Source organism: Kwoniella botswanensis, chromosome 1 (assembly GCF_036426115.1).
Source record: "Kwoniella botswanensis chromosome 1, complete sequence".
Taxonomy (NCBI): Eukaryota; Fungi; Basidiomycota; class Tremellomycetes; order Tremellales; family Cryptococcaceae; genus Kwoniella; species Kwoniella botswanensis.
In genome coordinates, this window is record NC_088599.1 from 3007099 (window position 1) to 3031586 (window position 24488).

A 24488-nucleotide genomic window follows, 5' to 3' on the forward strand; every position below is an offset into this window, starting at 1 on the left:
AACAAGGTGGTCAGTGCGGAGCCCAGTTGAGCGCCGGTGAGTGGCAAACACGTGGAAATGTTATCAACCGTGGGAAATTGTTAATTTCCGGTGGATTTCTGAAAACATGGTTGAAAATTATTTTATGGGTTTATGATCATTTCTGGACTACAAGCACTCTTCATATCATTGCGATAATCTGCCAATAGCACACATCTCTGTCTTTTGCCTTGTCACACTGATACACTCGGAGTGAGATAAGGAGAAGGGCTGCTCGTAACACAGCGAAAGAACATGGCGGAACCACCTCAGAAAAGGTTCAGGGTGAGTCAACCAAGTGGTCCATCCTGTAATGATGCCGATGCTGACTGAAATTGTCTTTGATAGTATGCGACATACAATGAACAAATAAAGAATATATCAGTAGATGTAGGAAAGAAGCGAGGGCTTGGATGGGAGAAGGAAGAGTTCGATGAGGACACAGAGCAGAGTGTAGGTAACCATCCATTGGCTTGCCCATTCCCGGCGACACTGACCATTCCACCAATATTGAACAGCATACTCCTCTCACCTCTGAGCTCGATCGATTGTCCCTGCTCGATCTCACTACTCCTTATCAAGACCTGCAGCGGTCTCTGATACCACTTTCATCCACCTTGCCCATAACATTGTATAATCTGCCTATAATACAACAGACCTTCTCCGACTACTATTCGAAACTCCAGGAAGGACAAGAATACACCCATTCCGGCTTGGACTCAGCTCTTTACCTCCACCAAGCCTTGTACGAGACCTGTCTCGGTGAAGCACTACCTCATGTCCCAGATACTACCAAAGACCTCCTCAGAGTTGGTGCTCTACGAGCATTAGATCCCAAACTTGTTGAAAGAACCTATTCAACCCTATCCCTCATTTTACGAAGTATCGCTTCTTCCCTTCTCAAATCAGATGAATCCTCTCAAACTATCCTCCGAGCAACATGGAAAAACGTACGACCGTATTTGAGACCAAGGGAGAACAAACGATATGTTAGAAAATGTGTTGCCGATGCTTGGGTTGGTGTCATTAGAAAAGCCAGATCGGAAGGCTTACAGAGATTAATGGATGTCTTGCTTGAAGAGGAAACAGGTGGTATGGAAGCTGTTTGGAGTCACAGCTTGAAGGGAACAAACAGTCAACTGCATTCAAGAGCTATAGCGATATATGATATCCTCCTTGATAGACTTATTGCAAATCCTACAGAACAGCAACTCGCTACTGTGAATATGGTCAGCACCGCTTTGGTCCACCATTGCTCGACCAGCAACATCAAGCCAGTAATCGAGTCTGTTATATCCCGTTGTCAACCATCACCTTCTACAGCCGGATCGTCGTCATCCCCCATCATCAACCTGCTTCAATCATCAATGGTACTCAGAGTACTGTCAACCTTTCTCCTTACCAGAAAGGGTAAACGATTTCCTGAGTCCTTACTTAAACCTCTCATGCAACGTCTTCAATCCCTATTGCCTCATCTAGCTGCAGAGGCTTCGTTAGATCAGGATTATATACCAGATGAAGAAAGGAAGACCCGAGATACTTGGAGAAAAGCTTTGGTGGCCTGCGTGGTGGGGTGTTTACAAGCCGGGCAATTGCAACATTGGCTCAGTCCTGGTGTGGGATTGATCGAGAATCTGTGGAGACAACTTGTAAGTATTCTGATTCCAGTAATATAAAAGCCGGATACCGCTCAATCATACTTCTCAGGATGACCGAGAGTGTTTTGCCTTCGCCAATGCTCTAATTTCTCTCAAATGGCCTGGTATTGAACAATTCCTGCTTTCCCATATCGCCAAGTGAGTATCGATCATAGTAGCTACCATAATTCAAGCTGAACAACGATTGTTTGCAGAAAATCTCTCCCTTCTTTATCGAATGATCCTTTATCCACTCTCGTCCTGCTCAATAATCTCGCTTCTGCTGGATATTTGTCGGGAGGACTGTCAAACGTCCAAGGAGGACGATGGCGACAAGCTTTCATTTCGGCTCTTGTAGCTCTTTCCAAGCAAATCAAGGAGAAAGGACTGGAAGATGTGAATGATCGTCGTATCCTAGGTCAGATCTTGAGGTTGATCCCAGCTTTACCCTCCGATGCCGATCAGTTCGTCCCTCATGTCACTGGACTCATTCAGTCAACCCTATCAACTGTAAAAGGGAAAGAAGTTGCTCAGATAAGAGTCGGTTGGGCCGAAGATGGCGCGTGGAACGATAGTCATCTACTTGGGTCTCTCCTCCGAGCAGCGCAAGACTTACTAGATAGCCCTCAAGTAACGGCTGACGCAGAACTGAGAGCTCTCCTTGTGGATGAAGGGGCATTAGCAGACGTTATTGAGAAGCTATATTGGAATGGGGAAGTTTTAACAGCATGTTCTTCGTTAATTGAGCGTTGGTCTGGAGATCTACTGTAAGTCCATATCCATGTTTATCGATGGCAAACGATATGTTGACAGGTGGTTTAGGTTGCCAGAAGATCACATACTCGATCTCTTCTTCCCGAATCTTCTTTCAGCGGATTCCGAGCTTCGTCTTTCCACCGTACACACGCTCGCATCAATATCTTCGAAATCACCTCCTGCCAACGCAGAAGACCATGTACCCTCACCAAGCGGAATTTGGTCGTTATGTGCGGCCGTTGAATCATCCGAAATGACACTAAAGAATGTCCGAGAGCGTACGACCAGTATTGCTCGTCTCGCTCGAGGTATCTTGTCGTTACCCGGATCAACCCTCAAGGGATCCAGTAAATTACTGAACGGAGTGATTACATTCCTCGTATCTCAGCTGAAAGTCAACTTTCGACCGATCTATGCAGAAACGATCACTGCTTTATCCTCCATAGCTGAGAAACAGGGCGAAATCATATGGGAGATAGTTTGGGAAGAACTGCAGAAGACTGATGCAGCCGAAGGGAGTTCTATGCTAGATCTCGGCGTGGTCAAGCCATCTTGGGCTGAGAAGCGTTTTGAAGACAGCGAATCAGGGAGGGTTGAGCAAGACGAAGACGAAGCTGAATTCCACTGTCATAACCTTGAAAAGAGTCGAACCACTCTCAACAAGGTTTGGGTACAAGCCACTCAGGAGGATAAACTGGATCAACAAGAAGTTTCCGTGAGTTTATCTCACGGTATGATAGTGGAATCGGAACAAGCGCTGATATCTTTCATAGGTTCAAATATCCCATGATCGACTTGATGTCCTCAATTACGAAGCGCAACTTCTTTCCGTACTTACCGCTGTGCCTTTCATTGCTGAGAAACACTCAAGGGCAGTTGTACCGGTATTCTTCGGTGTCGCTCGCCAAGCCGATGAGAATGATGATCAAGTAAAATCGACTCATCTGTCGACTAAACAGCGGCAACAAAGAACGGCGTCTTACCTCGAACTTCTGGCAAAATTCGTCAATCCTAAAGCTGCGTACCGAAGCGAAGAGCTCCATACTCTTTATCTAAATATTCTCGCCAAGGGAGAACCCAAGCTGCAAGGTCTAGCTTTGAAATGCCTCATGACATATAAATCACCTAAATTGCTTCCTTACCAAGAATCACTGGAAACTTTACTGGAAGATTCCAAGTTCCGAGATGAATTAGCTAGACTTCGACTCTCTGCCACGGATCAGGATTATGGTGTTCAATCGCAGGAGAAATCAGCTTTAGCAAAGACTCGAATAGTGTTCATCGATCCATCTCACCGAGCCGAAGCTTTGCCTGTCATCATCCGGTTACTATACGGCATCATCACTTCTCGTCGAGGGCGATCAAGTTCCGCTCAAGGGCAGACAGCAAGGAAGCAAGCTGTTTTGAATACTCTCAGCGGTTGTACCGAAGATGAATTGAAGACTCTGATCGATCTTATGTTAGAACCTTTTGGTGAAGAATTGGAAAATATCAATGTTGCTGGTCGACAGCAAATCGGTTTCTTAACTTTGCTTACCGACTTAATTCGATACCTCGGTCCTCAAATTATACCTCATTGGCCCCGATTGGTGAAGATAACTATAGCTTTAGTAGCCAACGCGCAAAAGAAGCTTTCTCAAGCCAATGTTGATGCTGAGGAAGAAGGGGAAGGTGACAACGCCGAAGAAGTCGAAATTCTGCAACAGGAATTTGACAAGGGCCTTGCTCCCCTCCGAAACATCAGGTCGATGGGTCTCAAACGATTAGTGCAGTTCTTCCGATCTTCCGTACAATTCGATTTCAGTCCTTATCTTCCCACCATCTTCGATTCGATTATTTCTCCTCGACTTGACAGACTCGAAGTTGAGAACACTCAAGCTCCCTCAGGCACTCTCGAATTGATCGCCACTATCGCTTCTTTACCTAATATCGCTCGAAGTCTTGTAGAACAGGATGACAGAACGTTACCGAAAGCTTTCTCTTGTATGACAGCGGTCAAGGTCAAGCCAGCGGTCATATTGAAGGTCTTCGATATCATCGATTCCCTCCTTCTGGAAGACACACCAGGGCTCACCGAAGATGTGTTATTACCAAATATACGGGTCTTACTGGATAATGTTATCGGTTTAGTAGTGCGTCTGAAAGCTTCCGCCAACGAAGATATTACTCGTCGATTACTCGCGATCTTATCCCGATTATCTGCGATTGTCTCGGATGGTCAACAAGCTCAGGAACTCGCTTCTCTCCTTGCACCAATGTTAAGACAGCGTCAAACGACTGAGAAGGCTAAAACCAACATCCTCAGCACTCTACAACGACTATATGCCATTTCGCCTGATTTCGCGGATCCATCTAGCAAGTATTTTACCCAGAATTACGAGCTCATCTCCAACCTATTCCAAACACTCTTCTTCCCATCATCTAGACGAGCGCTATTCGATGTTTTGCAAACTTTCGCTAAAGTCGACAAGAGTCTGGAAAAGGCAATCACCATTACTGGCGAACTTAATGCCTACTCGGCTAGAAGATTGGATGAACCTGATTTCGATCGCCGTCTGGCTGCGTATGCTCAAATCAATGAGGGCCCGGATGAGGAACTTCCGCAAACGACCAAAGCTTGGCTGCCTATCTTACGAAGCTCACTCTTCTACCTTCATGAACCCGAAGAATTGTCTATCCGAACTAGTGCCTCAGCAGTCCTGCAAAGATACATCTCGGTGATTGGGCAGGCTGAAAGTGGACCTTACGTTGAAGCATTGCAACATGTTATAATGCCTGGAATACGGAAGACTCTGCGATCGAAGCAAGAATTGGTTCGAAATGAAGCCATCCACATCGTCGCTCATGCGGTCAAGACATGCTCTGGTGTACCTGAATTAGCTGAACTTCAACCTCTCTTAGCAGAAGGCGATGAAGAAGCTTCCTTCTTCACCAACATCACCCATATACAGGTACATAGGCGAGCTAGGGCTCTTCATAGACTGAGAAATTTCGCTGCGGAGAATAAGATACAGGAATCAACATTATCGACTATCTTCCTCCCTATCTTGGAGCATATCGTAGCTGGGTCGACGGATGTGACGGATCACCATCTCATTAATGAAGCTGTTCAGACCATCGGCGGTCTTGCTGGGGAGCTCAGATGGTCAAGATACTATGGGTTGATAGGACGATTCATGAAGTTAGGCAGTGTCAAAGCCCAGCAACAAAAGATTTACATCCGAGTAGTTTCAGCTATTATCGATAATTTCCATTTCAGTCTTGGGACACCTGCAGCAAATGGTGACGCCATGGAAGTTGATGGAGAAGCAGCGGAGGCTGGAAACAAGGATGATGAAGCTGAAGAGAACGAGGATGAAGAAGCTGAGCAGGAGAAACAGATCGATGTTGGAACATCTCCGGAACGAATCACTGAAGTCATCCTGAATCGACTTCTTCCCTCACTCTCCAAGTTTGTCGCTACCAAAGACGAGACGGAAAGCAACATCAGGATTCCACTTGCTTTGGCAGTTGTCAAACTTGCTCACGCCCTCCCTCGGGCATCCAGTGCCGACGAAGTCCTTCGAGTCATCACTACTGTATCTCAAATCCTCCGAAGCAAAGAACAGGATACTCGAGATATCGCTAGAGATACAATCTGCAAAATCGCTGTCTACCTCGGCCCAGAATGGCTTGTACGAGTGATCAAAGAATTGGAAACTGCTCTCCAGCGTGGACCTCAGAAACATGTTTTGGCAGTAACGACTCATGCTATCCTGGTCATGGCCACTACCCAAGCTGCCGATCGATTCTCAGATCTTGACGAAGCTGTAGAATTGGCTGTATCGGTTTCTGCCGAAGTCATCTGGGGTGAGAGTGGGAAAGATGTAGCTTCAGAGGGCTTCAAGACGAAAATGCGAGAAGTCCGAGGAGCAACTTCAAGGGGATTCGATACTTTCCAATTACTATCTCAATTGGTCTCACCCACCAAGATGTCGATCATCCTCTCCCCACTTAGGGAAGTCATGCATTCTTCGCAAGCTGTCAAGCAGATGCAGCAAGTCGATGAAGCTCTTCGACGTATATCCCTTGGTCTCAACAGTAACCCTCGATTAGCTCCCGAAGATATATTGTCCCTCTGTTACTCCCTAATCAGTGGCAACTCTTCATATCTCAAACCAAAGAAGAAGGCGGTCAAACCTGCTGACACTCCCGATAGCTTCAGGGTACAGATGAAAAGAGATAACAAAGGGAATGCGGATTTCTATCCTCAAAACGCCCATAAGTTCGTTGTCTTCGGCTTAGACTTGTTCGTCACCGCCTTTAGACGGGGTAAATTCGACTTTGACGATGTATCTATCCTATCCAGACTTGGACCTATGGTCAATGCCATAGGTAACACCCTATATTCACCTGCTTCCAACGTTCTTACCCTCGCTTTGAAAGCTTCTGCAGCGGTCTTGCGATGTCCCGTACCCCAAGTCGAACCCGCTTTACCAATCTTCGTCACCAATATCTTCGAGATCATCAAACATGCTGGAGGAACAGCCGAATCAGAAGTCGCTCAAACTGCTCTCAAGACTCTTGCCGTGATATTGAGGGATTGCAAGTCTTCTGAAGTCACCGAGGCCCAACTGAAATATCTGCTCGAAGTAATTAGTCCAGATCTCGAAGAACCCGACAGACAAAGTGCCATCTTTACGATACTCCGATCAATCATAACTCGTAAATTCGTTGTACCGGAGATATATGATCTGATGGAACGAGTGTCATCTATCATGGTCACTTCTCAATCTACCCAGGTCCAAGATCTTTGCAGAGGAGCGGTCATGGCTTTCTTGCTAGATTACCCACAAGGTAAAGGAAGGCTGAAGAACCAAATGACCTTCTTCGCCAAAAATATGGAATATAGCTTTGAAGCTGGACGAATCTCAGTCATGGAAATACTCAATAATATCTTCTTAAAATTCTCTGATGATCTCATTGAAGAATACGCGGATATGTTCTTTGTGGCTTTGGTAGTGGTTCTAGCCAATGATGATTCGGAGAAATGTCGTCAGATGGCTGGAGAATTGCTCAAATCACTCTGGAAGAGATTAGAAGAAGATAGGAGAAGTAAGATGGTCTCAGTGCTGAAATCCTGGGTGGGCAAGAGAGAAGATAATACCGTACTGGCTTCGGCAGCTCTTGGCGTTTTCGGTCTGCTGGTCGAAACAGGACAAGGAGAGGGTTTAGTTGAAGAATTGATAGGAGTAGTCCAACCGATTATTGAGGAAAGCGCGGAAGCGTTGTTAGAAGCAGAAGCTTCCGAAGAGAATGTTGTGCTGGATCATGGATTACCTCACCAAGCTCTATCTTCCACGGCCAAAGCGATCTTACAATCTACCTCATCGTCATCGTCCTTACCTTGGCAAGCCATCATCTCTCAACTCTTATTCCCCCATTCTTGGGTAAGATTCGATGCTGCTAGATTATTATCCAACTATTTCACCTCATCGGGATCGGCTTATGACATCCTAGGGGAAGAGGCATTACTCGATATAGCCAGGAAAGGATGTTTGGTCCTGAATGGCTCGAAAGGTGGTGAAGGCGAATTCGTTTTTGTAGATGGCAAATTATCGGATGAGGTTGTCAAGGTTTTGTATAATATTGCCAAACATTGGGCGGTGAGTCTAATCGATCAACACGAAGTCGACAAAGCTGACTTCTTTTCCGAGTCGTATAGGCTACCCAAGAATCCGATGAAGAGCTACCTACTGCCGACGACGTCCAGGCTGATGCTGAAGATGAAGAGGCTGAAGGAGAGACCGAAAGACGAAATCCCCTCTCATGGTTGATGTCTAGAATGTCATTCTTAGCTAGACATTTATTAGTAAACCGTCCTGCCACACACAGTTTCCAGGCTCATGTAAGTTGACACCCTTATTGGGGGATTCGAGAAGTAACGGGTCGCTAACCGATTGTGATATGACAATAGGAGAAATGGTCTGCTCCAATCTTATCGATCTTACGATTCTTTGCTGGGGTGTATGAAGCTCTGAGTGCTAAACAGGGTAAGACATACTTGATGCATATATTAAGTCCGATATATAGAATCTTGGATGAAGGTGGTGATTTGGCTAAGAATGAGGATGGTCAAATCGGTGAGTCAATCTGTATCACATGAACACACCTTGGTAGATCTAGACATTCAATAATACTGATCGTCTTGTTTAATGTTATTTTAGAGGAATTGCGTCAACTGTCTATGCAAATTCGAGAGTTCGTACAATCGAAAGCAGGAACCAGCGCCTTCTCAACTGTATGGGAGAAGCTTCGACGATCGACCATCAATAGAAGAGAGGGACGAAGAGAGGAGAGGGTGAAATTGGCAATTACAGATCCTGTGAAATTCGCAGAGAGGAAAAGCAAGAAAGTAATAAGAGGGAAAGAAGGAAAGAAGAGAAAGATGAACGTTTTTAAGTAAGTTGTTGCTATAGTTCATAATTGAATAATCTCAACTTACCATGAACGGTATTCGATTTTTACAGTGAAGGAAAGAAGAAATCGTCGAATTTCAGAAAAAGACGTGATTAACTTGGTTTCTTGATTGTTTTGTTGTACATTAGGCAATTCGCATTGATCTTACATACCCACTTTTTATATTGGTCTGATCATATACTTGGCATGCATTAGGTAGAGATATAATATAAATCCAACAGAAGAGGAAAATTCTATGTTGAGAGAAACGTATTGAACAAGGAAAAATTAGGCTACATTATACGGCAGAGAAACAAAGAACACTAAAACAGACAGAAATCAGCGTCGTAATTGGTCGTAAAGCGATGTGAAGAGAAAAGAGATAGATTGACAAAAGGAAGGCTCGAAGACGAATGGGGGAAAGGGGAAAAAAAAACAACGTTGATATTTAGTGAGGGTGATAGTCAGAAAGATTTGAACAGAAGCGCATCGAAGGGATGAAAGTGGTAGGAAACACATGATATCGCGATCTTAAGGACTGATTGCTTATCTTGGACCTTCATTAGCGTGGTAAGTCCTTCTGAGATGTCTAAACTTCTTTAGCGAGATCAAAGCGAGAACCTCTGTAAATAGGGATTCCGATCAGCTGTTGATGACCATTAACAGGACAAACTGCACCTGCTAAAGTAGGAGTCAGGATACTACTAACCTTTCTTGATATGTTCACCTAACTCTAATTGCTTTTTCAATTGTTCTGGATCGGTGACTTTTGCATTTTCTATTTTGACATATATCATACGTCATACATCAGCTCAGGCGTACAAGAATAGAGCTAAAATTCCTAATAAGACGATAGATAGAACGGGTGATGAGTCAGGTAAGAGAGTGAAAACTACTACTCACTCTCGAAAGCTCTCCTTAGTCTCTTATTGAAATCGTATTTTGGATCAGGACTGTGATCATTCCAATGATCAGCTTATGCAACACGATGAAGTTGAAGATAAGAGCTTAGATGATTGGAGCAAAGCACTCACTAATCTCTTCCTAGTCGATGTAACTATTCAGGACAAGGGGAAAGTATCAGCTCAATTCCATTCTCATGTGTGAAGTAGCTTACCTCTTTATACAACTTGATAGCTTGTAATCGTAATGGCAACTCCTGCGCCACCTCGGTAGGAGTGTTGAGTACAGATGCGTATCCCCTATAGGATTGGCGCAGGGCTGATGAGAGGGGTCGTAAAGGTGTGAGGGAAGACATTTTGCTGAAATTAAGGGATTGGATGGATAAGAACGTTTCAGTGCGTTTCGTTTCCTTTGGTAGATGTGAGCACTCGTCTCTCCTGTTCGGTTTACACCTGATGAGCCTATCAAAGTGCTCTTTACGCTTTGTTGAGTGTCAATGGGTCAGAACGAGAAGGAGTAAACAACAGAGATAAGGATAACAATGAGTCGATTTAGATTATCTCTCTCACACAACACTTTCTCTTTTCTTTAGTCCCAAGATCTTAGCGCGTCATCGGCCCGAACATCATCCAGATACATTACATTGTTCCTATTCGTCCCATCCATTTAAGGGAGTGGGTTCATCGGGTTCATCCGCTTCCGAGGTTCCTTGTTGTGATTTGTGATTTGTGATTTTTGGAATTGGTGAAATGTTAGGTGCTTGCTCATCATCCTCCACTCTCTCAGCTTCATAAGGATACATCGTGCTCTCATTATACAAGCTCCATATCGTACTTTGAATATACACAACGGTACAGCTACCACAGACGTAGAGAAAAATTGTTTAGATCGAAAATGTCGTTACTCGGTTCATCATCGTGAGTTCCCTCTCATCGAATATTCATGAAATAAGTGGCAAAGTGCTTGATCAAATTGACTAACCCTCTTTTTGACGATCGCAGAGAAAGCTGTGAGATTACACCTGTATCTTCACGATCAGCTACCCCCGACACTTCCAATGCCAACGTCAACCCTCTCAACCCACAAGGATTGAAACCGTAAGTGGCTCAGTCACTTCAGTCATCTTCGTGATGGTCCTCGACCATAACGGCTATAGGTGGATCAAGCTGACGGAAGGATGGTTGTCACAGATGTTGTGCATGTCCCGAAACAAAGTCGAAACGAGATGACTGTTTCCTCAAATCCGCCCCTGGGGAAGGTGATGTGAACTGCAGGGAATTCATAGAAGCTCATAAAGCTTGCATGAGAGGGTATGGATTTAAGGTGTAGATCTGGATGGAGCTAGCTAGACATAAGGGAGGATCTAGATATAGTGGATTGGACGTTGAACGACATCGAAAACATATCGATATAGGTGATACGGTATGGTCATCTTTCCTATTGCCTTCATTGGCGTTGTACATGCATTCACACACAACTCACCCCTCAGACCATATATTGTTCTTGCTGGGCAAATGTTATTTCGATCATGTCTTAGTTAACTGACCTGAAAGGTATACTGACTGACATCCCAAGTCAGATATATGGTAGAAATACAAGTAAAATTCATCATCTATAAAATCTATAACATCAAGATACTGGTCCACTCCTGCCCTTTCGAAGCTTCACAACAGCTACGTCCCAACCACCTCCTCTCCTAGTTTTCCATCTCCAAGCGTATATCAACATCATTGGACCGATTATATTGACCAGACACAATGAGATGAGCAATATAAGGGTTGGCGTAGTAGGCACAATTTCGTGACCGCCTATGATATGACTAGGTGAGGAGTCATCGCGCAAAGGGAATAAGGAGATTGAGAGGGTCGCCATCGATATTGTTAAAATCAGCGAGAGCAGCTTGCCTGCTTCCTGTAGGGATATCAGCTTCTTGTAGAGCCGAACGATGACCTATATTCGGAAGCTGATAGCGGTATTTAGGTGGATTTGCACTCACTCTTACACCTTTAGCTATGGGCGGCCATCCAGCAAAAAGCAATACAGCAAGCAAGACCAGCGAAAATACATGTGAGGTTGAAGGTAATCTCGAAGCTAGTACGACCGAAGCGGATAGCGCAGAAGTGAGAGATAGGGAAGAAGTGAGACTACAACTCTTTATCAGCTTGCGAGGATCACCGTCTCCACTCTTTCCAGCTGACACACATACCTTTTCTCTTCACCTTCTTCAACCTCTATCATACCCACGCTACCACGTCGCTTATGAGCTTTATTCATCCTTTTTGTTTTTTCTCTCCTTCTCCTCACTCGTAGATCTTCCCCTGTCCTGAAATCGGCCAAGAGGACATGGACGAATCCCAGTCCACCGGCTAGAGGCCAGATACTATCGCTCGTAGTTGCTGAAGTAAGCGTACCGAGGACTGGGCTGAGTAGACTCAAGAGTAATGGAGGTAAAATGAGGGTGCGTAGTGGGGTAGGAGCGGGAATGATCGAGACTGCATATAAGGCTAGTCAGCTCGATCGGTAGTGCTGCTGTACAGAGCCTAGAACTGACCTTCTTGAGGTTGAGATCGATGTATGCCCCAACCATATTTGTGGATGGCCCAACCTGCTAAGCCGAGTATTACACATTTCCAACCTACGTCCTCTGGGGATACGTTACCTTCCAGTAAAGCATGGAACACAGCTAGAAAGAGAGCTATGACTGATAGATGGAGAGAAATGGGTAAAGCAGCGAAAAAGAGGGGGATCAGTCTAGGTATCGGTCGAGGGGCTAGTACGCATGGATCATGTCATCAGGTTATCATTCTCCCATTGTCGTTCAGCAACGAAGAGTCACAGGAACCTGACCACCAGATGAGACTCACGAAGATCATCTAGTTCTGACAAGAAGTCAGGAGGGACGTAGTCATCCGGAAAGGGTTGTCTACGCCATAATACCTTTTCCCATTCTACGTGTTTCGGTTCTCGGTCATCGAGAGCATTTTCAGACTGAGGCAGAGGACGATCTACTGGTGTATCTGGTGGGAAGGGTGACGAGAGGAGAGAAGGAGGAGACATATCATGCTGTCCAAGTTGTACTTGAATGTCATGAAGAGAGAGAGGGAAGATGAAGAATGGAATGACATTTGATTCATTTGCGTATTGCTGATGTGTTGGCAGCAGGTCTGTGCGTTGCTGTTGTTGCTTTCCTATTTCTTATTTCCGTCGGATTGCGCCGAGTGGGGGTGGGTGATGACGATCCACTTAACTCGAAGAAATGTTGTTTTCCTTTCTTCTTCCTTCTGCTCTGCGTATCGAACGTTTCCAAATTATCGCCAGTCATGATCGAGGGCAATGGCTTCATCTCCGCTGAGGCTGGGCCATCGAGACCTCACTATGACGAATATCGCCCTCTTACAAATGGGATAAGAGAGGATCATCCCGAAGGCGAAATAGGGAACGAAGGTGATGAAGATGATCTGGAGGAGAACCAGAGGGAGGATGAAGTGGGTATCGTCAAGTACTCCTCGTAATAAGAAGACCGAAACTCGCTGATTACAAATGTGACACAGGCAACTACACTAGAAGATATTCTGACTTCTTCCTCGCAGCGGCCACCCTTACCGGCCAAAGCATCGTCAACTCTTCTTTCGCGCCCTCAACTCTCTTCTAGACAATCATCAAAGCTCAAAGCGCTGCATCCTCTGGCGTCTTTAGACTTCCCATCCTCGATACATACATCACCTTCGGAAGTGTTCGATCTGTCTTCCACGCCTGGTCTGAAAGGTACAACATACTCGTCATTACCTCCGTCGCCAAGGGGAGAGGTCGATTTCGAATTTACCGTTCCTCCGCCCCTCCCCCCTCAGAAGAAAGGCTTAGGCATCAATGAGTTGGGATCAGTCTTGGACAAATTGACCATCCCCTCTTCTGCGCATTTAGCTGCAGATGAAGATGAAGGGGAAGAAGAGTTCTGGCCAGCTAGATCCAGAAGACCAACTATAACAGAAAATACCTATACTCTAAATGATGCACAGGAAGATGGAATCAGAATATCTTCGCCCGAACCTGAAGAGTACAATCACCATCTACACAACAGTGACAATGAATTCAAGGGATTGAACGAAGAAGGTAAAATTGAGATTTCGGGTATATGGGATCTACTGAAAGATGAGATGGGCGCGGAAGAATGGGATGGTTGGGTGGTAGATGGAAAATGGTAAGCTATCTTCGCTGAGCGTACCTACCAGCTCTTAGCTTATTCGAATCTTGTAGGGAGCGAATAGCGAATTTTTTAGCTGTTCCACTTGCTGTTGAGAAGACCACGACGTTCGGTGCTTTACTTTGTCTTGATGGGTTCTTATACAATTTCACCGTTTTACCTATAAGATCAGCTTTCGCTGTCACCCGAATCATAAAAAATGCATACAAAAGGACGGAATGGTGGCCTGTTCCATTGGCGCATCAACATTCAATATTAAGAATGTTGCTCCTTCTTATACCGACCATCATCTTACTGGGTGCGACCGATTCAAGTAAGATGTATCATTCGGTAAGAGGTCAAGATACTATCAAGTTATATGTCATATTCAATGCCTTGGAAGTAAGTCAGCTGCAAGTTTCTCGATCTTGGCCCGGCAGCTGATCTATCTCTACTCAGATTGCGGATAGACTATGTTGTGCTTTCGGACAGGACGTACTGGATACCTTATTCGCCAGAGAAACCCTATCACCCAGTATAAGGAAGAGAGGTAAAGGTAGAAAGAGACAACAAGCTAGACCTGTATTCTTTTTCGCGCTTTCCTTGGGATACGTCTGTGAGCTTGAAGAGTCAAGAAATCTTGTGCTCCAGAAGCTGACGTTGGAATTCATAGTGGTTCATACGCTCATCTTCTTCTACATGCTTGTATCGCTCAATGTGGCCATCAACTCTTACGATTATACGCTGTTGTCTTTGTTGATCAGTAACCAGTTTGTGGAAATCAAAGGATGTGAGTGTCCAGTTTCATTGGTCACATCAGCTGGCGGTAATACTGAGTCAAGTCATGGCAAGCTGATCACGAATGTCAATCGCAGCTGTGTTCAAGAAATTCGAAAAGGAAAACCTCTTCCAGATCATGTGTGCAGGTAAGCTGAAAGTCCACAGTGTTAAGCGACGAACACAGCTTACACATTGATTGCTCATAGACATCGTCGAGAGATTTCAACTGTCTTTGATGCTTTCTGTCATCGCTTTGAGGAACCTGATCGAGATGGCAGGATCAGAGATTGCATTCTTGCCTAAAAGTTTCATCAGAGGTAAAAGTCTCCTTGATTCGATCCTATCGGTGAGCTGTGCATCTACACGCACCGTAAATTAGGGTTGCAGCGCCAGCTGACTTTGCTTCACCGGTAGCCCGTTTTATTCGTAATCATTTCTGAGATGATTGTCGATTGGCTCAAGCATGCTTTTATCACTAAATTCAACCATGTTCGTGCGTCGGTGTATGAAAGATTTACGGATGTCTTGGCGAAAGATGTGTTGTTAGCTGGATCGTCGGGGAGTGGAAGGAGCAAAGTAAGAGGTAGAAATGTTAGTTCATCCTCTGTATGACTACTTCGCTCCATGTACAGAACTGATATGGCGGATCTACAGCATCAAGTTCTCCTTGATCAATCACCCCTAGTAGCTCGAAGATTAGGGTTCGCTTCTATTCCCTTGGCTTGCTTGGTACTTCGTGTTGCAGCTCAAGCAATAGGGATGTTATCGACTTCTTCTCATCAGGATGAATCTCTCAACGATCTCACTGCTGGGGATTGGGTATGGACAGTACTGAAATGGACTAGCTGGACGGGAGTGGGACTTTGCGCTTGGGGATGGTAAGTAAGCTGGAGCAAAAGACGAGAGCTGACTCCGTCGGACCAGTCTGGTATTTCTGAAAGTCATCCTGGGTCTGGCTTTACTGAGTTTCTCAGCTACGAGGCAAGAGGGTATGGATGCGAGAGAAGCAGAAGATGCAGTCAATGATTTTGGCAGGTCGGCAGTGGGTGAGAGCAAAGAGGAAACTGTGAGCTATACCTTCATTGAAGCCCGACTACATGGATTGTAAGCTGACTTTTATGACGTAGGAATACAACAAACAAACAGCCCGATACCTCTCTCATCCCAATGATGATCTCCCGGCATATCCAAGTCCAGGATCAATACATACTGCCACTACACCTTTTTCAATGCCTAAATCGGTATTAGTCAATAATGCAAAGAGGATGGATGGTGGAAATATGAGTGACCCTGAGAAAGTAATATCCAATTCCGATAAAGAGGCTAAAGATAAAGATAAGGAAAAGGGAGGAGGAAAGAAAGGTAAGAAATGGAAGTTGGAAGAAGTAGAAAGGTGGACAATGGTCAAGAGGATTTGGTAATACCGATTTCTGGATATATAATTGCTAGCGAATGAGGTTTATTGGTTGTACTGTTAGCTATCAACTGGATAATTGTTATGCTATGTCATAGTGATACATCTCGATATAATCTATCTGATTTACTCTTCTGATGGAGTTGGCTTGGCTGGTGTTCCCTTTAAGAGTGATGAACCTTTCTGTTTACCTGCCCAGTCGTATTTATTCTGAGATGAGAGACAACATTGACGTCAGCATGTTGATCGGCTGCCAAGAATCTTCAGGGAGAACAATCAAAAGTATCTGATCATCCATCTTCAAAGTAAAACAAGGATAGTCGTCTTGTTTGCCCTTCTAACTCATCTTCCTATATCTTATTGATTCTCCTTCTCTCAATTTCGAATAATTACTCCCTCCTTCCTTGTACTCCTTTCGCCTCATGCAAAGATGATTAATCAACTCACGTCGAACGTCACAGCGATAGTAGCAATCAAAGCAGGCACCATAAAACCCCATGTGAACACCTGTCTAGTAGCTCTCCTCGTGAACTTGAAATGTTGATATACATTTTCTCTCTATACGGACATATCAAAGTACACCATCAGCTATTATCTCTACCATGGACATAAAGCTAATGCATGTTGATGATACTGACCATCGATGACCATCGTTCGATTGCTGGGTCAAGCTATGTAACATAGGGGAGTCAGTCATACAATTTCCAAGGGAAAGAAGAGGGGGAGGGATATATACCTTTACTGGTTCTAAGGTGAATTGTCATTTGTCTTGTCAGCTTCGTCGAGATATTCGTACCAAAGTAAGCTCACCGAATCCTCCGTGTCCTCCTGCCATTTTGCCTATGTCTGTATGTTATGTGAGTGATGTATTGGTAGTCCTTGTTGTTGTATACATACGGAGATGGATGAGAATATCACTGCAGGTGGTTGGTTTATCCCACATACGAAGGGGAGAGGAAGGGATTCAACAATTGGTTCCGTCCAGCCAGGAGTCAGCTGATAAGCACGTGTTTCCGGGAATGCTATCCCACGTCATGCTATCGGCTTCACCTTTAGCTGTCCTTTGTATGATGAGGTCGTCCTGGCACATTTCAAGCTCAGATAACTTACATATCGGTCGTCAAATCGCTCTCGCACAACACATACCATCACATTCATCTCTTGCATGGTCACAACGAACATCACCGCCCAGCATGTCTTATAGACCCAGATCAAGATCAAGGTCTCCGGAGTATCGTCCCAGGCGATATTCTCCATCGAGACCTCTATCACCAATGAGGGATGACATACCTCCACCAAGACGATATGCAGATGATAGAGGACCGTACCTACCTCCGAGGATATCGCCTCCCCCTCCTCCAAGACGATACGACGACCCTCCTACAAGACGAGGAGGGGGATATGATGATTATCCACCTCCAGCAAGACGGTATGACGATGATTATAGTCGCTCTAGATATGAGGAGGATAGATATGTACCTCCGCCTAGACAGCCTAGAGGGTACGATGATAGGGATAGGGACTGGGATAGAAGAGGGTCAGGAATGATGGCTGATAGAGAGGAGTCGAGGATTCCCCCACCTCGAAGAGAGTACAATAATGGTGGGAGGGACGAACCCCAATGGGAGAGAGGCAGGGATGTAGAGGAATTGGCTGTCAGTTGGAACCGTTCACCCTCTGCTCGTCAGTAGTAGGAAAGAATAGCTGATCAATTGGAATGTAGGCACAAGGTGATGATTATCCTAATTCAGACTATCCTCAACAACCCAAAAGAGGAGGTGCCAAAGGTCCCTCGGAACCATCTAGAGATATAATCTTCCTAGGTCTGGATCCAGAATTGACTGAGAAAGACGTGCGCCTCATATCTCAGCTAATCTCCCAATTAGATTGACATGAATCAGCTGATGATCATCCGTACAATATCTTTAGTTTTCAGGATACCTACGATCAGAACATAACGCAGTATTGGAAAGTGTCAAGATCGTCAAAGATAAATTTACAGGAGTGTCGAAATGTTTTGGTTTTGCTCAGTTCAAGACTCTTGACGGTGCAGAGGAATTTATCAACATAAAGTGAGCTGGACCTTGGTCGTACTCATTGACTTAGAAGTAGCTCTTGTACTGATGGCATACAAATATATAGTTATCCGGCAGTATTAATGCCAGCTCTATACTCGCACTCCAACCCTCGTAAAGTGAAAATCGACTTTTCAGCTACTCTCCCTTCTAGCGAAGGTCACGGTGGTGCAGGTCAACCATATGTACATCAACCAACTTATGTCAGACCCGCTCATGACGGTATGAAAGATATAGGTGTTTTCGGTGCGGGTAAAAGAGTATTACTTCTCCGCGGGTTGGATGGCAGTACCACTTCCAATGATATAGTATCGAGAGTCAGTCAGGAGATAGCTAGGATGATGGGTAAGATAGGAAAAGAAATTGCTGCTGAAAGCACGATCGTGAGGGTTGTGATGATTGTGGATAGGAATGTAAGGAGCAGTTGGGGGTACGCTTTTGTGGAGCTGGCCACAGCTGAGGTGAGTGATCTTATCCGACACATAATATCTCATACATACTCATCCTTGAGAAGTTTGATCACATAATAAGTTTCATGGCTGATCCTACTATTCCAGCTCGCGGCTGCCCTTCTTCCCTTCCTGCTCGCTCCTCAACATCAACCTAACGGTTTCGTCATCAACTACGTGCCCGTTGCGCCTTCATTTGCTAATCCAGCTGCCTTCGTCCCGACGCCTGCTGGACCTCTTGGTGGGGAATTTATTCTGCGATCTTCGAGGAACGGTGGTATAGCCAGCGATACCATCGAGCAACCGGAAGGGAAATGGTGTGCTTACTGGCACCAGGCTGGAGGAGCCGTCGAGACACTCACTAGAGGTGCGCCTGTGATCGACGAAGACGGTCTCATCCAACTCACTCCCGACCATCGATCTTTCCTTGGTCACCTCGCTGGTGTTCCACCTCAAGTACCCCAGTCGGCTCCTGCTGAAACTGCACCGACAAGCATGGCTCCCATCAATATCGCTGGCGGTGTCCAGCCGATCAAGATTGGTGGCAAGGGTAAAAAGAAAGAGGAGATGGCCGGCATCATCCCCATTAGCGGAAAGAACTTGCTAGGAGGTGATGAGGAGGAAGACTTGGTAGGAAAGGATTCGGTATTATTATCACGAAGTAAGTTCGGCTTCTCATCGTGGCATAAGACATCGTTCGATATGATGGCAAACCTTATTGATCATCATTCATCATCATGCCACAGGTAAAGGGGTCTACATCATCCCGCCAACATCGTCTAGTCGGAAGGTGAAGACAAGTCGGCAGAGGCCCGCACACCTTTCTCTATGGGTCGAGTCTTTGCTCACAGTCTTTTTCCCTGTTTGATTTCTACAGATTGCGAAAAATATAAATAAATGGAATACGAAGCAATCCGAACTGGCCGCACCTGAACCAACGGTAGATCCCAACGCTCCGCCAAGAGGTATTTCAGATGTCAATTCGACTTTGGGCGTCCGACGACCTATAGGTAGTTCCCTAGGTGGAGAACAAAGTGTAAACTTCTTTTCATCGTTAGATTGTTCGATAAGAGGAATCGCTTTATTGACTTGATCCCATTATATATCATTTGGAACGAGAAGGCTTCTCCGACCGGAAGTGGATCTGGATCTGGTTCCGCTCCTGGACCATCAAAATCACCTCAAGCTGCCAACTCGTCAGACGATTTCGATTATACCGATGTATCGACACTTGCGACCACCGGTAAAGTCGCTTGCCTACTGTGTCAGCGACAGTTCAAAACTGAAGACGTACTCAAGAAGCATGTTGCTCAATCGGACTTGCACAAGGCGAGTCGACAATCTGAGGCCATGACGAATGGTTCCAATCGTTACTGACTTGACATCTACTTCGCAATCACAGACGAATTTGGCAGACGCTAATGTGAGAGAAGCGGGTATGAAACGCAAGACTGCCTTGGCATCATCCTCATCGACGATGGGAGAAGGTTCGCAACAACCTAAATATCGAGATCGAGCTGCCGAGCGAAGAGAAGCGTTCAACCAACCTTCCGTACCTATACCTGAGGAATCGCCTTCATGGCAATTGGAACAAGCTAAGAAACGTAAATTCGCTGAAGGACCTAAACCACCTTCACCTGCTCCACCACCTCCTCCTCCCGGTATGGAACCAGGTAAAGATGAGAGTAACGTCGGTAATCAGCTATTGGCTAAGATGGGTTGGAAGACTGGTACGGGTCTAGGTAAGGATAACGAAGGTAGGGTCGATCCGATCTTAGTGCAACAGTTTGAGAACAGAGCGGGTCTAGGAGCAAGTAAAGGCGTGGAAGCTGGACGATGGTCTGGTCCAGGTGGATTCCAGCAGAGAGCTCTTGATATGGTAAGTACCGCAGATCTTCTGAACTATCGTTGCGTGCTAATAATGGGCATCAACAGGCGAAACAGAGGTATGATAGTTCTTCATCGAATGATAACAAGTAAACCACCTGGAGATGAATGTCATTCATATGATCTTGTAATTTAGGATTCCAGAAATTTTATCCCAATCTGCATTGTCGATATGAGGAGGACACTTAGTGCCGCTTAGCAGGCAATGACGGGATTCGCATTTGCCGAACAAGGAAAAATCTCTGGAATTGGGGTTCATTGAAAATCCCAATTCTCCCGAATGAGTGGCTTCAAACACGAGAAGTGACCAAACGACAGGTACAACTAATTGCCGTACAAGGAAGTGATTGTTGGCATATTTGGATCAAAGGTAACTATTGTGATTCATGAATGACACTGATTGTTGAGCATGACAAGTAATTGAACAATCGTTATGATATAATACGTGGTTTTGCTTTAGTTTCACGATACAAAGAATGATTATCGACCAACTCCAGACTAAGATACCTATTCTGGTCTTACCGTGTCTCTGCCTTTTGATTTTGTCCCAATCTTTCTATTCCGCTCTTCTCATCCTCTATACGACTATACACCACAGAATACTTCCTGTTTCCCATGATATATGATATCTGTCTATTCTGCACTTTCCTCTCTCATCTCTGCCAATCTCCTTCTCATAGCTTTTTCAGTCTTTGTCGGTGGGACCTTACGACTAATAAGTGCTCCGACCTGTAAAGATCCACATCATCCAAGTCAGCTCAAGCTAAAGACCCTACACATCATCTAGTGAAAGTCTGGACTTACCAAAGCCATCAATCCACCAAATCTCAATACCCAAGCTACACCATTCTTTCCTCCTCCACCTTCTGCACCACCAGAAGAAGGTATGATATCGGGTTCTTGATCTGCCAATTTGAATATCACCGAAGCGACCACAGCGATCTACACATCACCAATCAAATTCATTAATCAGTCTGCTTCGCTTCTAATCCGGATCTTCACTCTGAGAGGGAAGAGGGACATACGATAAATTGAGGAAAGACAATAGCCAAATTATGAATTCCCATTATAGTTCCTCCTGCAACGGGACCCGAACCGGTATATTCCATGCTTTCACCTGCGTTTTCAATGTCCGCAGTGGAGTAACTTCTGGTCAGAGGCGTTCGTTCATCTGGATCTCTCTCTCGTCTTGATGGTGAGGTAGGTACAGATCTCCATGGTCCAACGGGTGTTGACGCTGCTCGAGAATGTATGGGTCGATACCCCGGTGCAGGACCTGCAGACGTTGGGACGGCACTTCGGCCAGATCGTGATGCGGCAGGAGGGGGAGAATCGGACATTTCTTTGAGGAACTGCACACAGACAATATTAGTGGTGACAGATGGATATATCTTGAGTTACTCACCTCCATGATGATGCTGTACATCAATCAATCAAGATAAGAGGTTAGATCAGTAAGAAACAAAGTTGACTTGAGCACAAGCAGCAGTGCTTTACAACTCACGCAAAGGGACTGATGATGAAGTGGCGTTAGTTATGCTTTGCGATCATTCATGATGTGATACACTTACACCCAACAAGCGATAGCCCAGCAAATTCCGACCAACGCAATCATAACAGTAGCTTGCCAGACCTTCTTAATGAAGAATGTCGATCCCATAAGAATACCAAATAACAGTAATCCCGCTGTCCAGATATTACGGAGCATGAAAGGCACTAGTAGTTCACGGATTATATGGGCCGTCAGGAATCTCTTCTGTGTTGGATGCTATCTAATCAACTCACTAGTAGGAAGCTTCAGTGGTCTACCTTGTCTTGCAGCATCGGCTTTCCATTCTCTGACCATCTCCCTGATCCGTTCCATTTCAATATCATCTTCATCCTCTGAATCATCGGCTTGTAATTCTCCATCTCTGATCTTCTCTGATACTGGTTTGAGAAGTCGTCTGTCTCGTGCAGCGAGATATGGAAGGAGTGTACCAGCGATGATGGCGACTAGGCGTCGACATCAGACACAGTTCATCACTGACTGGATACTTGAAGCTCATATTACTCACCGAAAGAGTATATCAACAGAGCCAAACTGCCCGCTCTGGTGGCGGTGTCCACATCCGGTTCATGACCAATCTCATGAGTCATAACTTCGGCTACATAAGTGGTGGAGTAGAAGAGATAAGGGAACCATCCCATGAAAGCCGCAATTTGGACCTAGTCGCGTAGACAAGATCAGCTCATTGTGACCGGCTGGCCATTCTTCACCATTCTCAAGAAAGCTGACTTACTATACACACTCTTCTCACGGGTTTAGGAAGATGTAAGATCGCTTCGTATATTGTACCGATCACATCTCGGATCCGCCTATGTTTATGATCAGCTTTCATCCGGACGAACTGATCTCCTTTTTCATCTGAAGGATCACTCACGATCTTCTTTCACCGAAGATACTTTCTTTCTCGGTCTCTTCGGTTGTCCAGCAGGTGATCCATACGGTGATTGTAAGTAGAATGAGGGCGACGATGCATACTGTTGCAGGAATTGTTTTGTAAATAATGCTTTCATGAGAAAGTATCTTAAAGTTCTTACCTTTTCGGAACTGACCACCTCCCACTAGCCTGATAACGGGCACGTTGGCGAGATTCAAGAAGCCTACAAGGGCAATATCGTTATAAGTAACACATTCCACGAAAGCACGAACATATGACAATGTTTGCCAACTCACCCATAGTGAAACCAACTATATTACCAACATGATTGAACCTCCCATGCCATGCATTTGCCGAAGCTAGCTGTTCACCAGGTGTAACATCTAGTACTAAATTCCGTAAGGAAGCTTGTAAGCTAGATCAGCAGGAAGAGATCAGCTTCAGATCTGTAAACAGCGCCATGAAGCTGACTTACGCATTCAGAGCAAAGTCAAGACAGTAGAACGAGAAGACAGCGATTGCGATCGCAGTGTTTTTGACCTAATGAGTTCTCAAATGGGTAAGCTTGTTGCGGCAATAAATCGAACAAGACAGCTTACGAGCTTGACACTTTTTGGATCCCAATCACCTTGACCACCTCCAAATAAGTCTACTATAGCTTTAGCTACTGGTTCGGTAAAAGCGAGACCTAGTCCACTGAGTACCAGTAAGATGGTAGCAGTGACTATCCAATATCTTCTTCGGTATTTCGAATTGGACGAATCTGATATAGCTCCAATGAGTGGTTGAGCAATCAAACCTGATATGGGTCCTGCTAGCCATACTAGTGAGGTGAGCTGTTCGGAAAGTCCCAAAGAGAGGAGATAGGGTGTTCCGTAACCTAGTTCTCTGAAGTAACGTGGTCAAGAAGATCAGTTATCTCTCTCATCTGTTTGGGTATGAGTGTGTAGGTAGAGATAGCTTCACTCACACCGTCCAAGCGATCTGACTACCTCCCATAGAGATGGTCAAAGCCATCATTTTCCAAGTACTCAATCTACCTTTATTACTTTTATCGTCATCTTTCTTCTTGATCCGGGTTCGAGACCTTGATCTAGAAGCGTTACTACCCCTTCTTTCCCTGTTTATATCTTCCACCGTTAAACCCCAACCGGCATTACCAGTACGTCTACCAGGTAGTTGCTGTTCATCCTGAGATGTGGTGTCGGGTTTGGGAGATTTCCTGAGTAACGATGCGAGTGAGGTATACTGATGTTTCGTAGGCGGTGCGACGCTGCTCTCTGCGTCTTGGCTGGTAGAAGCACTACCAGACATTCTGAGTAGGTGATAGTTGAGAGAGAAAGGAAGGGAGCGATAAGAAGTGGTGAATCTTTGCGGTGCTAAACAGTTATATGAGACTCGGGTGGGGTACTTTTGGGTGGGTGTCGGTGCTCCCTCTTTCTCAATGGCCGTGATGGGTTTGGCCAATGTGATTTGCGAATGTGAGTTTATGAGTTTTACACGCTCTCGCTCTCTCTCTCTCTCTGTT

The 24488-nt window shown here is 45.2% G+C and overlaps 8 protein-coding genes across 8 annotated transcripts; 4 read left to right on the plus strand and 4 right to left on the minus strand.

Annotated features, from left to right (window-relative positions):
• Positions 1–273: 273 nt before the first annotated feature.
• L199_001163 (uncharacterized protein) lies at positions 274–8966 on the plus strand (the record flags this gene model as incomplete). The annotated part of the gene is made up of 11 exons (XM_064886920.1): positions 274–303; positions 367–471; positions 537–1667; positions 1726–1814; positions 1871–2422; positions 2469–3126; positions 3185–8056; positions 8116–8298; positions 8368–8533; positions 8618–8852; positions 8921–8966. The coding sequence occupies 11 exons, from the start codon at positions 274–276 to the stop codon at positions 8964–8966; spliced, it is 8067 nt and encodes a 2688-aa protein (XP_064742992.1).
• Positions 8967–9395: 429 nt separating this feature from the next.
• Positions 9396–10107, minus strand: L199_001164 (uncharacterized protein; the record flags this gene model as incomplete). Its single annotated transcript, XM_064886921.1, has 5 exons — positions 9396–9472; positions 9559–9627; positions 9753–9802; positions 9884–9906; positions 9967–10107. The coding sequence occupies 5 exons, from the start codon at positions 10105–10107 to the stop codon at positions 9396–9398; spliced, it is 360 nt and encodes a 119-aa protein (XP_064742993.1).
• Positions 10108–10646: 539 nt separating this feature from the next.
• Positions 10647–11081, plus strand: L199_001165 (uncharacterized protein; the record flags this gene model as incomplete). The annotated part of the gene is made up of 3 exons (XM_064886922.1): positions 10647–10669; positions 10754–10849; positions 10943–11081. The coding sequence occupies 3 exons, from the start codon at positions 10647–10649 to the stop codon at positions 11079–11081; spliced, it is 258 nt and encodes an 85-aa protein (XP_064742994.1).
• Positions 11082–11381: 300 nt separating this feature from the next.
• Positions 11382–12809, minus strand: L199_001166 (uncharacterized protein; the record flags this gene model as incomplete). The annotated part of the gene is made up of 5 exons (XM_064886923.1): positions 11382–11663; positions 11749–11896; positions 11959–12244; positions 12304–12522; positions 12617–12809. The coding sequence occupies 5 exons, from the start codon at positions 12807–12809 to the stop codon at positions 11382–11384; spliced, it is 1128 nt and encodes a 375-aa protein (XP_064742995.1).
• Positions 12810–13072: 263 nt separating this feature from the next.
• On the plus strand, positions 13073–16133 carry L199_001167 (uncharacterized protein; the record flags this gene model as incomplete). Its single annotated transcript, XM_064886924.1, has 11 exons — positions 13073–13237; positions 13304–13950; positions 14007–14334; positions 14392–14548; positions 14606–14722; positions 14808–14858; positions 14919–15058; positions 15127–15303; positions 15367–15590; positions 15637–15778; positions 15840–16133. 11 exons carry the CDS (start codon positions 13073–13075, stop codon positions 16131–16133), a joined length of 2442 nt encoding a protein of 813 aa, XP_064742996.1.
• A 119-nt stretch (positions 16134–16252) lies between these two features.
• On the minus strand, positions 16253–16961 carry L199_001168 (uncharacterized protein; the record flags this gene model as incomplete). Its single annotated transcript, XM_064886925.1, has 5 exons — positions 16253–16336; positions 16574–16684; positions 16765–16797; positions 16863–16873; positions 16937–16961. 5 exons carry the CDS (start codon positions 16959–16961, stop codon positions 16253–16255), a joined length of 264 nt encoding a protein of 87 aa, XP_064742997.1.
• Positions 16962–17319: 358 nt separating this feature from the next.
• On the plus strand, positions 17320–20630 carry L199_001169 (uncharacterized protein; the record flags this gene model as incomplete). The annotated part of the gene is made up of 10 exons (XM_064886926.1): positions 17320–17781; positions 17850–17978; positions 18056–18198; positions 18269–18662; positions 18759–19311; positions 19397–19440; positions 19528–19686; positions 19773–19979; positions 20053–20529; positions 20586–20630. 10 exons carry the CDS (start codon positions 17320–17322, stop codon positions 20628–20630), a joined length of 2613 nt encoding a protein of 870 aa, XP_064742998.1.
• Positions 20631–21170: 540 nt separating this feature from the next.
• On the minus strand, positions 21171–24274 carry L199_001170 (uncharacterized protein; the record flags this gene model as incomplete). Its single annotated transcript, XM_064886927.1, has 15 exons — positions 21171–21266; positions 21342–21479; positions 21563–21889; positions 21943–21955; positions 22042–22050; positions 22109–22253; positions 22323–22532; positions 22595–22745; positions 22820–22895; positions 22961–23060; positions 23121–23183; positions 23257–23375; positions 23436–23500; positions 23560–23848; positions 23931–24274. The coding sequence occupies 15 exons, from the start codon at positions 24272–24274 to the stop codon at positions 21171–21173; spliced, it is 2145 nt and encodes a 714-aa protein (XP_064742999.1).
• Positions 24275–24488: the final 214 nt, after the last annotated feature.